This window comes from Pleurodeles waltl, chromosome 9, assembly GCF_031143425.1.
Source record: "Pleurodeles waltl isolate 20211129_DDA chromosome 9, aPleWal1.hap1.20221129, whole genome shotgun sequence".
Taxonomy (NCBI): domain Eukaryota; kingdom Metazoa; phylum Chordata; class Amphibia; order Caudata; family Salamandridae; genus Pleurodeles; species Pleurodeles waltl.
Window position 1 is genome coordinate 383,093,023 of NC_090448.1, and position 13,158 is coordinate 383,106,180.

Consider the following 13,158-nt stretch of genomic DNA (forward strand, 5'->3'; position numbering starts at 1 on the left):
CGGGGTTGTGGGGAAATGCTCTTTTGATAAGATGGTCCGGGATCTTTGCATACGCTTTTCCCCCCATTCCACTGATTCCCAGACTCCTCAGGAAAGTGAAGACCGAAGGCTGCAAGATCATTCTCATAGCCCCCAAGTGGCCGAGGCAGTACTGGTACACGGAGCTCCTCCTCCGGTCAATAGCCAATCCAGTCCGTCTCCCTTGCAACCACAATCTTCTATCGAAGAATCAGGGTCTCATCTTACATCCCGACCCAACTTCACTGCACTTGCATACTTGGCTCCTGAGTTCAGAGAGTTCCAAGATATGAACATCGACCAAGAATGTAGGCTCATATTATCTAAAGCGCGAGCGGAGAGCACGAATAAGACATACAAATTAAAATGGAAGAGGTTCTGTGTTTGGTGTTCTCAGAACAATTTTCACCCATTTCAAATCAATCCTGAGCAAATTCTTCCTTACCTGCTCTCCCTTTCCAAGGCTGGTCTTTCCTATGCATCAGTCAAGATTCACCTAGCAGCTATAGCCTCTTACAGACGATCGGCTAACATGCCGTCTATTGGTTCAACCAGAGTCATCAAACAGTTTATGAAAGGGCTGTTCCGCACCTTTCCTCCAGTTCGCTTACCTCCGCCAGAGTGGCACCTTAATATTGTTTTCTCCCAGCTCATGAAACCCCCTTTTGAACCCATCCATAGAGCTGAACTCAAGTACATCACCTGGAAAGTGTCAACCTTGCTCGCTCTCACCTCTACCAGAAGAGTCAGTGATATACAAGCGTTCACTACTAAAGAACCCTTTTTAGTTTTTTCTAAGGATTTCATTATGCTCCGAACCAATCCCAGATATATTCCCAAAGTTCCATCTTCATTCCACCTCAATGAACCAGTTATTCAACGAACCTTTTTTCCAAACCCTACTACGATAGCAGAGAGAACTCTCCATTCTTTGGACATTAAACGATGCCTAAACTTTTACCTGCAAAGTACCAAGAACATCAGGAAATCAGACCAACTCCTAGTATCTTATTCTCTGGGACGTCAGGGAACAGGAGTAACCAAGGCCACTATAGCCCGATGGATTTCTTCCACAATCCAATTTTGTCACACCAAGGCAGGAAAACCCTTGACTAGGCGCCCGAGAGCCCACTCTACAAGAGCAGTCTCCACATCGGCTGCTTTGTTTCAAGGTATTGCCCTTGAAAAAATTTGCCAGGCTGCGACATGGAAAACCACACACTCCTTTACGCAGCACTATTGTTTGGAGTCATCACAAAGAACAGACTCTCTAGTAGGACAAGCTGTGCTACGCCATCTCTTTCATTAAGGTGAGACCTTTCCTTAGTTATAGTCATATGGTTTAAGATGCAGATAACCATGTTTCTATTGTGTTTCCTGGTGAAATATCTAAAGTGTACGTATGTATGTACTTATTAATGTGTATGCAGATAGATTAATTTTATCTATATTTATATATATATATATATATATTTATATATATATATTTATATATGCACATACTTAGAGTATCTGTATTCCTTCGTAACTCACGCTCAGAAATGTATGAGTTTTCTATAAATGTTATTATTATTATTATTATGATTATTATTAACTATAATTGAGATAGAGGGTCTTCATGCTCGCACCCTCCACCCACGCTGGATACAATGTTTATCAACCATACTGCTGTCTATTCAGATTCAAGCATGTGAATTTATGAAAGATCCAATACTGGATAAGAAAACAAGTTACTTACCTGTAACTACAGTTATCCAGTATTGGTATCTTTCATAAATTCACATGCGACCCACCCTCCTCCCCCTTGGATGCTCGCATTCCTCTCAGGTTTTTAATTTTTCACTCTCGTGCTGGAAAATCTGAGGAAGGGAGCTTCTCTGGAGAAGGTTCTAGAGGGTGCTGGTGCCTGATTGGACAGCAGGCAGGTTTGGGTCCTTTCACAAAAGGACATGGATAGGCTATATGAGCAAGCTCTGACTCCATTATAGCCTATGGCAAAAAACATTTATTTATTATTTATTGCTATTTTATGTACCGTGGGACCCCCACTTCGACGACGGGGATGATTCAAGCATGTGAATTTATGAAAGATACCAATACTGGATAACTGTAGTTACAGGTAAGTAACTTGTTTTCTTGTCCAAAGTCAGGGATTCGTCCCCGTTAAGGTGCGTGTGAAACCTGAGTCACCTACACCTGGTGGAAAGTCTGGCTTGTGGATGAGTCAGCGGCGATAAGGACGACGTGGACCCATTTTTATGTGAGATGAGTTGCAGTAGTCCAGCAATGTAATGTGGTGCTGAGTACATGTCGCTTCATAAGGTGCAACCTCTGAGGGAGCCACAGAAGGGAGTCATACCCTGTTATAAGAGAACCCCGTGTATAGCCACAACCTGTTACAGAGTTTCGTTATGAAGTTACTTTCTGTTTAGAGAACCACTGATAAAGTCCTTCAACGTGATTTTCACATGTTCTGGAAGAGACACTATAAGCAGTCACATCCTGTTACAGAAAACCTTGATATAGCAGTACCATGTTATTGTACATACGTATCGAAAATAAGACAGCCAGCCACTGTTGTAGAACGTAGATACATTTAACACCCCTTTTTAATGAGCCTGACAAAGTCAGACCCTGCATTGAGTGGAATTCGTAACCTTTTGATTTCTGTGGACCTCCCACGTAATCATTTCTGGAACCTGAGGACCCCCACTGATTCGTTAGTGGAATCTGGGGACCCTCAGTGAGTCATTACTGGAATCCAGGACCCCATCCCATGCGTTTTGGATGATTTGAACTTAAAACAATAAAAAAAATAGAAATAAGCATTCATCAAACAAATACTCAAATTATGAAATATGTTATTTATTTAAAAAATATAACAAAAAATCAACATTTCAATTTTAATGGAAAGGTTGGAGCTTTCCTGAATTCAATCGAGGCCACTCATCAACCATACTATACTCTGCTTCATGCACTTGCACGGCTTCCACGAATCAATCTGAGGGCACAAAGTTGATTTTTATCCTCCAATTTCAAACTCCTTCACATTTACAGAACATTTTAACATTGTAAATTGTATGTTTTGCTTCCCTTCCAGGGCATCCTCATCAGTATTCATGAGCATTGAATAATCCAACCCACACGCGGGGATCCCGGAGCTCTTCTTAAATATGTTTTATAAATATATGTAATAATTTTGGGGACATATTTATGAGCCCTGTGTGCCGCCAGAACATTACCTTTTTCACTCTCCGGTGGCGTATACTTCATAATCATATCTGTGAGGCCACGCAAAGCCACTTTGCGTGTTTTAGCATGGCCTCATAGATATGGAGTAAGGCAAGGCAGCGCAAATCGATGTGTTGCCTTATTCTACGCCAGGGAGGCGTTCCACTGGCGTTGTGTTGGGCTTTCCCACACAACACCCATGGATTTTGACGCTGCCCCAGTGTAGGAGGCTGGACTGGCTTTTAGTGAGTACCAAGGGGTACTTACACCTTGCACCAGGCCCAGGTATCCCTTATTAGTGTATAGGGTGTCTAGCAGCTTAGGCTGATAGATAATGGTAGCTTAGCAGAGCAGCTTAGGCTGAACTAGGAGACGAGTGAAGCTCCTACAGTACCACAAGTGTCATGTGCACAATATCATAAGAAAACACAATACACAGATATACTAAAAATAAAGGTACTTTATTTTTATGACAATATGCCAAAAGTATCTCAGTGAGTACCCTCAGTATGAGGATAGCAAATATACACAAGATATATGTACACAATACCAAAATATGCAGTAATAGTATTAGAAAACAGTGCAAACAATGTATAGTTACAATAGGATGCAATGGGGACACATAGGGATAGGGGCAACACAAACCATATACTCCAAAAGTGGAATGCGAACCACGAATGGACCCCAAACCTATGTGACCTTGTAGAGGGTCGCTGGGAATGTAAGAAAACAGTTAGGGTTAGAAAAATAGCCCACCCCAAGACCCTGAAAAGTGAGTGCAAAGTGCACTAAAGTTCCCCAAAGGACATAGAAGTCGTGATAGGGGAATTCTGCAGGAAAGACACAAACCAGCAATGCAACAACGATGGATTTCCAGTCGAGGGTACCTGTGGAACAAGGGGACCATGTCCAAAAGTCACAAGCAAGTCGGAGATGGGCAGATGCCCAGGAAATGCCAGCTGTGGGTGCAAAGAAGCTGCTACTGGACAGTAGAAGCTGAGGATTCTGCAGGAATGACAAGGGCTAGAGACTTCCCCTTTGGAGGATGGATCCCCCACGCTGTGGAGAGTCGTGCAGAAGTGTTTTCCTGAAGAAAGACCGCCAACAAGCCTTGCTAGCTGCAAGTCGTGCGGTTAGCGTTTTTGGATGCTGCTGCGGCCCAGGAGGGACCAGGATGTCGCCAATTGCGTCTGGGGACAGAGGGGGCGTCGAGCAAGACAAGGAGCCCTCTCAGAAGCAGGCAGCACCCGCAGAAGTGCCGGAACAGGCACTACGAAGAGGAGTGAAACAGTGCTCACCCGAAGTTGCACAAAGGAGTCCCACGCCGCCGGAGGACAACTTAGAAAGTCGTGCAATGCAGGTTAGAGTGCCTTGGACCCAGGCTTGGCTGTGCACAAAGGATTTCCACCGGAAGTGCACAGAGGCCGGAGTAGCTGCAAAAGTCGCGGTTCCCAGCAATGCAGTCTGGCGTGGGGAGGCAAGGACTTACCTCCACCAAACTTGGACTGAAGAGTCACTGGACTGTGGGAGTCACTTGGACAGAGTTGCTGGATTCAAGGGACTTCGCTCATCGTGCTGAGAGGAGACCCAGGGTACCGGTGATGCAGTTCTTTGGTGCCTGCGGTAGCAGGGGGAAGATTCCGTCGACCCACGGGAGATTTCTTCGGAGCTTCTAGTGCAGAGAGGAGGCAGACTACCCCCACAGCATGCACCACCAGGAAAACAGTCGAGAAGGCGGCAGGATCAGTGTTACAGAGTTGCAGTAGTCGTCTTCGCTACTTTGTTGCAGTTTTGCAGGCTTCCAGCGCGGTCAGCAGTCGATTCCTTGGCAGAAGGTGAAGAGAGAGATGCAGAGGAACTCTGATGAGCTCTTGCATTCGCTATCTAAGGAAATCCCCAAAGCAGAGACCCTAAATAGCCAGAAAAGAGGGTTTGGCTACTTAGGAGAGAAGATAGGCTAGCAACACCTGAAGGAGCCTATCTGAAGGAGTCTCTGACGTCACCTGCTGGCCCTGGCCACTCAGAGCAGTCCAGTGTGCCAGCAGCACCTCTGTTTCCAAGATGGCAGAGGTCTGGAGCACACTGGAGGAGCTCTGGGCACCTCCCAGGGGAGGTGCAGGTGAGGGGGGTGGTCACTCCCCTTTCCTTTGTCCAGTTTCGCGCCAGAGCAGGGCTGAGGGGTCCCTGAACCGGTGTAGACTGGCTTATGCAGAAATGGGCACCATCTGTGCCCATGAAAGCATTTCCAGAGGCTGGGGGAGGCTACTCCTCCCCTGCCTTCACACCATTTTCCAAAGGGAGAGGGTGTAACACCCTCTCTCTGAGGAAGTCCTTTGTTCTGCCATCATGGGCCAAGCCTGGCTGGACCCCAGGAGGGCAGAAACCTGTCTGAGGGGTTGGCAGCAGCAGCAGCTGCAGTGAAACCCCGGGAAAGGCAGTTTGGCAGTACCAGGGTCTGAGCTACAGACCCGTGGGATCATGGGATTGTACCAACTATGCCAGGATGGCATAGAGGGGGCAATTCCATGATCATAGACATGTTACATGGCCATATTCGGAGTTACCATTGTGAAGCTACATATAGGTAGTGACCTATGTGTAGTGCACGCGTGTAATGGTGTCCCCGCATTCACAAAGTCCGGGGAATTTGCCCTGAACAATGTGGGGGCACCTTGGCTAGTGCCAGGGTGCCCACACACTAAGTAACTTTGCACCTAACCTTTACCAGGTAAAGGTTAGACATATAGGTGACTTATAAGTTACTTAAGTGCAGTGATAAATGGCTGTGAAATAACGTGGACGTTATTTCACTCAGGCTGCAGTGGCAGGCCTGTGTAAGAATTGTCAGAGCTCCCTATGGGTGGCAAAAGAAATGCTGCAACCCATAGGGATCTCCTGGAACCCCAATACCCTGGGTACCTCAGTACCATATACTAGGGAATTATAAGGGTGTTCCAGTAAGCCAATGTAAATTGGTAAAATTGGTCACTAGCCTGTTAGTGACAATTTGAAAGAAATGAGAGTGCATAACCACTGAGGTTCTGGATAGCAGAGCCTCAGTGAGACAGTTAGTCATAACACAGGTAACACATTCAGGGCACACTTATGAGCACTGGGGCCCTGGCTGGCAGGGTCCCAGTGACACATACAACTAAAACAACATATATACAGTGAAAAATGGGGGTAACATGCCAGGCAAGATGGTACTTTCCTACACCCAGATTTGCAAAATCATGTAAACCTGGGAAGCGCCAAAACCTTATGCCTCCCGAGGTGAGGCGTAACGAAAATAAATATTTTTATTTCTCCTCGCCTTTTCCTCTTTCGATGTGTGCTGAATTTTGCAGCATGCATAGAAAGCGGTAAACACCTCTCTGGATTGTTTTTGTACAGGAAGGTGCCCCTCCTTCACAAAAACTATCCTGCATGCAACGGAGGCACCCTTGCACAATAGTGCAAGAGTGGCTGCGTTCGCGGAAGGCTTGCGAAACTGCACCAGTGCAGGGGAATGGACAGGAATGCACTGTATTGCATAATTATGGTGCATTCCTGCCCTTTCACTTTGGCATAGGGCAGTGCAGCAAGATGACTTGTTGCACCACTGTACACCAAATCTTCATAAATATGCCCCTCTGTACGCAGAAACTCTCATACATATATATCTGCAGTCTAAAGAGAGGCTTAAATGGCCAGATTACATTGAGTTTTAATTTTAAAAAGAATCCAATAACATAGGAATGTCATTATTAAAAACAACTCAAGAAGACCCTTCACAAACCTTTATTAAAAGGAAAACAAAAGGGAATATGAGACATTGTTAGCCAATAGGCTGCCATTCAAAGCATAGAAGAGAACAATGGCACCGTGCCTTTAAAAACCTCATAGCATACCTGTATCCCAACATGCCTCACAGGCGACAGTTAGATCAGGTCATTTTTACAGTGATTAGGAATTCTGGGTGAAGTGTCTGTTGAGGGCTGTAATACTTGAGTATCAGCTTTAGAGTTTAAATCTAGACAATCCCTAGAACAGGTATGTACAGTTCTCCATGTAATGGCTTTGCATATTTCTGAAATGGGAACATTTCTTAGGGGAGCTGCAGTTGCAACCTTCCCCCTTGCAGAATGTGCCTTAGGTCTACTAGGTAAGGATTTTGTAACTAGTTGGTATGAGAGACATACACAGGACATTTTATATATCTTTGGCACCATATAACGAATCTTCAGGAAATTTCCCAAAAAAGTGCCCCGGTGATTCTTGTTACGCACAGGAGTGATCTGTCAAGTGGGGGCCGAGAAAAAGGGGGCTAAAAAACATTGCATTTCCCATGTTAATTCCCATAGGACCTGTCAGCAGGTCTACAGCCCAAACCACTGGATGGAATTAAACCAAATGTAGCAGAAAGCTAGCTGCCGGTACGCAGATTGTGTTTTTTGTTATGTGGTGTAAATCCGTTCAGTAGTTTAGGAGACATTTAAGGGCAAATACATTTTGAACTATAACTCGCGCCTCCACCATGCACAGCTAATTACTCCACATATTATGTCATTGATGACATCTTGTATGGCATCTTTGATATCACTGGAATGTTTGCAGTAAAATTATTGATGAGAAAACTATGCATGGTGAGGGGGCGAGTTATGGTTACCTTAGGGCGCGAGTTATAGTTACTTGAAAGAACTCTAACTGCTGAATTTCTATGGTTTTGTACGAGTAAATTCAGAGCCTAACTATAACGTTCCTCTAACCATTGTTTTTTCAGTGCATATATCTATATCTATATATATATATATATATATATATATGTGCATATTGTAGGAAAATGCCACTGTTGGCATGGTTACCCCTTAACATTTTGCCTTTTGTTGATGCTAGTTATGATTGAAAGTGTGCTGGGACCCTGCTAACCAGGCCCCAGCACCAGTATTCTTTCCCTAAAACTGTACCTTTGTCTCCACAATTGGCACAGCCCTGGGACACAGTTAAGTCCCTTGTAAATGGTACTCCTGGTACCAAGGGCCCTGTGGCCATGGAAGGTATCTAAGGGCTGCTGCATGTATTATGCCACCCTAGGGACCCCTCACTCAGCACATGCACACTGCCTCACAGCTTGTGTGTGCTTGTGGGGAGAAAAAGACTAAGTCGACATGGCACTCCCCTCAGGGTGCCATGCCCACAACCCACTGCCTATGGCCTAGGTAAGTCACCCCTCTAGCAGGCCTTTCAGCCCTAAGGCAGGGTGCACTATACCACAGGTGAGGGTATAGCTGCATGAGCACTATGCCCCTACAGTGTCTAAGCCAATTCATAGACATTTTAAGTGCAGGGTAGCCATAAAGAGTATATGGTCTGGGAGTTTGTCAAACACAAACTCCACTGTTCCATAATGGCTACACTGAATACTGGGAAGTTTGGTATCAAACGTCTCAGCACAATAAATCCACACTGATGCCAGTGTGGGATATATTGAGAAATGCACTCTGAGGCCATCTTAGGGTTGCCCCCTGCATGCCAACCCAACTGCTAGTGCTAGGCTGACCGGTCTCTGCCAGCCTGCCACTTCCAGACTAGTTTCTGGCCACATGGGGTGAGTGCCTCTGTGCACTGGGTGACCAGGAACAAAGCCTGTCCTGGGTGGAAGTGCCTCACACATCCCCCTGCAGGAACTGTAACACATGGTGGTGAGCCTCAAAGGCTCAAGCCTGGTGTTACAATGCTCCAGGGCACTCCAGCTAGTGGAGATGCCCCCTCCCCCAACACAGCCCCCACTTTTGGTGGCAAGTCCGGAGGAGATAATGAGAAAAACAAGGAGGAGCCACCCTCCAGCCAGGACAGCCCCTAAGGTGTCCTGAGCTGAGGTGACCCCTTCTTTAGAAAATCCTCCATCTTGCTTTGGAGGATTTAGCCCTATAGGATTAGGTATGTCCCCCCTCCCCAAAGGGAGGAGGCACAAGGAGGGTGTAGCCACCCTCAGGGAGTAGCTATTGGTTACTGCCCTCCAGCCCTAAACACACCCCTACATTTAGTATTTAGGAGCGACCCTGAACCCAGGAAAACAGATTCCTGATGACCTGAACAAGAATAAGGACTGCTGACCTGAAAACCCAGCAGAGAAGACTGAGATGAGAACTGCTTTGGCCCCAGCCCTACCGGCCTGTCTCCAGATTCAGAGAACCTGCAACAGCGATGCATTCAGCAGGACCAGCAACCTCTGCCAACTCAGAGGACTGCCCTACAACCCAAAGGACCAAGAAACTCCCGTGGACAGCGACTCTGCCAAAGCAAGAAGAAGAAACCATCTTTAAAGGGACTTTCACCTCACTCCTGAAGCGTGAGTCCACAACACTCTGCACCCGACTCCCTGGGCCCGTGTCCACAGAAACCAACACTGCAGCGAGGACCCCCAGGTGACTCCCACGATGTGGCCACCCAGAGGTGACCTCCCTGCACCCCCACGTCAATGCCTGCTGGGAGAATCCAGAGGCTCCCCCTGACCGTGACTTCCCGGTAACAAAGAACCAGACGCCTGGAAAAAGCACTGCACCTGTAGCCCCCAGGCCAGAGAGAAACCAAATACCGGTGCAGGAGTGACCAGCCGGCAACCCTCATCTTTTCTCAGTCGGTTGCTGGCCTGAAAAGCCCCCCTGTGACCTGCCTGCACCGCCAGAGTGACCCCGGGTCTCCCCATGGAAACCAATACAAAACCTGACACCTACTTTGCACATTACACCCACCGGCCCCTGTGCCGCTGAGTGTGTATTTTGTGTGCCTGTTTGGGACCCCCCCCCCAGTGCTCTACAAAACCCCCCTGGTCTGTTCCCGAGGACGCAGGTACCTACCTGCTAGCAGACTGGAACCGGAGCACCCCATGTCTCCATAGGCGCCTATGTTATTTGGGCCCCACTTTGACCTCTGCACCTGACCGGGCCTGTGTTGCTGGTGCTGGGTGTTTGGGGTTAACTTGAACCCCCAAAGGTGGGCTGCCGATGCCCCGGAGACTGGACTTGTAAGTGCTTTACTTACCTGCTAAACTAACCTGTACTTACCTCCCCCAGGAACTGTTGAATTTTGCAGTGTCCACTTTTAAAATAGCCTATTGCCATTTTCTGCTAAACTGTGTACATTACTGTTTTGATTAAAAGTTCTATACTTACCTATGCCAAGTACCTTACAATTTATGTATTTACTTGAAATCTGAATCTTGTTGTTCTGAAATAAATTAAGAAAATAATTTTTTTCTATATGAAAAACCTATTGGCCTGGAGTTAAGTCTTTGAGTGTGTGTTCCCATTTATTGCTGTGTGTGTACAACAAATGCCTAACACTACCATCTGAAAAGCCTACTGCTTGACCACACTACCACAAATAGAGCATTAGTATTATCTATTATTGCCACTATCAACCTCTAAGGGGAGCCCTTGGGCTCTGGGTACACTATTGAGATAGTCTATATAGAGCCAACTTCCTACATACACACACACACACACATATATATATATATATATATATATATATCTGGATATCTGGTAAACTGTTATACCATCACAGACAAACCATATCACAAAGAATACAGATAACATGTAAAACAGGTTGATAATGAAGTCGGACAGTCTGAAAAAAGAAAACAAAACCTTTGTATCAGATACACAAGGTAACAGAACCTCAGTTACACTGTGATGTAATATATAATGTGCTACATCTGCAGTCTGTTTTAGACACCTCTTCTGAAGTGGTGTACTGATGCAGAGAAATTTTAAATGCAGTCATGCAATGTGATTGTGAATGCCTTTACAGACAAATCATTTATTACTGCACCTGCAACAGCGTAATATAGATTGCCTGACCCAATACTATCATGTTGTAAAAATCCTTCAATACACAAACCTACTGTAATGGACTCAGTAAATCAACCATGTCACAAAATATTGGGCTACCTGTAACCTGCCCTGCTCTGTCAACCCAGGGACACTAAACGTTCAACACATGATATGAGGACACTAAATGAATTGTATAATGAGACCCTGAAACTAGACTATGGGTATTCTGAGAAAACATGCCTTCCTACTTTGCTTTTTAAACCATTGGTTTAATTGTAGGTGTCAGATGCCCCCAAAGGCGAAGAAGTCTTTGAAGGCTCTGGGTTTGAGGAAGAACTGGAAGGATCTGGATTTGAGGAAGGTGATGAAGATGAGGAAGAAAGTATTGTTTATTTCTTCCTTGAGGAGAGTACTGGATACATGCAGCCAGCCTTGAACATTCTGTCATTCACTCACACCTTAATCGCTTTCCTCTGTATCATCGGCTACAACTGCTTAAAGGTGAGGTAGCAGCCAGCCTGTGCTTTTATTACAGTTGTACATGTGTACAGTTACCAAGTCTTCATCAGTGAATAGAAATGCTTAAATGTGAGTTGGCAGGCATACCACGTCTACCTAGCTTGGTAAGAACTGTGTATCGTTTATGTGTCATGGATGCGCTCTTCCGTAAGTCTATGAAGTCTAAGGAGAGTGGGTGAAGGTTGTTACTGATGTAGTGATCACTTCCTGAAGTTTAGGGAAATGGTAGGTGTGCTCCCCACTTTGGTGACTCTTGCAGACCTCTTGGGAGGTGGAAGTAGCTTCCCATGAATATGAGTTCTTCATGTGTATGCTGAAGATGAGGTTGAAATGTGCTGAGATGTCTTTGTGGTTGGATTGGTCCTCAGGCAGGATAAGGGATTTTCAGAGGACTGCTACATTTTATGCCAATTGTGTTGTTTTGGGGCGCTAAAACTCTTAGATACTGTGACAGAAACTGTAGCATAAACACTGCTTTTGTACAGTTTCTTCAAAATGTACTTCTGTGATGAAGCCCGCTCCCCACAACTCACAAACCTCTGCAGATGCTTGGATTCCTTTTCTATGTTGGCTTGTTGCAAAGAGAAACCACTAATGAACATTTTCCATGGCTGCTCTAGTTCCCACTCCATCCGTCACACTCTTCCTGGAGTCTCTGCGAGGTGGATGGAAAATGATTCATTTCCATGACAAGGTATCTTTCAAAAGTCTGAGGTGGTGTATGATAGTTGCTGCCTGTACCAAAATATGTTCATTATGTATGTATGTGTGTGTATTGTATTTCTACAGCACAAACCTAGCGACAAGCCAGCGGAGCACTGTAAATGTTTACAGGCAAGGTTAAAGTCAGCGAGTATTAAAGGCAGATGACTGGGGGAACCCATTGTGATGTAGTGTTCTCTAAAGAAGTGGGTCTTCAACTGTTTCCTAAATTGGAGCAGCATTAGGGCAGTCCTGATGGATATGAGGATGTTGTCCCAGATCATGGGTGCATAGATAAAAAAAAGAACTTTTCTTTTTTTTACATCTATTAGTCTGCAGTCTAATGATGTCCTGGCTGCAGGTGTGCCGACAACCACCAGAGATGGTGAGCTTGTCTGCAAGATAAGCGTGGGTGCTGGTTGTGATGACTTTGTAAGTGAAACTGCTAGTTTTGAAGATAGTGTGGGCTGGCAAGGGGTACCAATGGAATTCCATCAGGGTGAGGGTGATGTGATCATATTTCTTCAGGCCCTCGATGAGAGGTGTTGTTGCATGTGGGATGCCTCTAAGCAGTGTAGAGCCTGGGAGGCAACATGGGTAGGCATTATCACCATCCAGATGCAAGAGTAGAAGGCCTTAACCACAAATTCTAAAATCACTTTCTGAAAAAAATAGTTTATCTTTCTTTAGAAGAGAGAGTTCGTACCAAGCAGTATTTTTTTGTTGACAAGGTGTTCCTTGAGGGAGAGGTTGGCGTCCAGGGTGAATCCAAGTGATTTGCCATTCGGTGAGAGTTGGGGTTCAGAACCATCAAGGTTCATCTCATTGAGCCAGGATTGTACTTTGTTTTTTGTTGTCAAATAATAGGAAT

General features: G+C 45.6%; 1 protein-coding gene across 8 annotated transcripts in view; it reads left to right on the top strand.

The window, feature by feature from the left end:
• The window catches only part of RYR1 (ryanodine receptor 1), a 1,068,376-nt gene that overhangs the window by 989,897 nt on the left and 65,321 nt on the right, over nucleotides 1-13,158 (top strand). For all 8 annotated transcript variants that reach the window (XM_069206982.1, XM_069206985.1, XM_069206986.1 and 5 more), the window contains one exon: nucleotides 11,346-11,567. In XM_069206982.1, coding sequence (XP_069063083.1) covers nucleotides 11,346-11,567 — 222 coding nt within the window. The remainder of the gene's footprint in view (nucleotides 1-11,345; nucleotides 11,568-13,158) is intronic.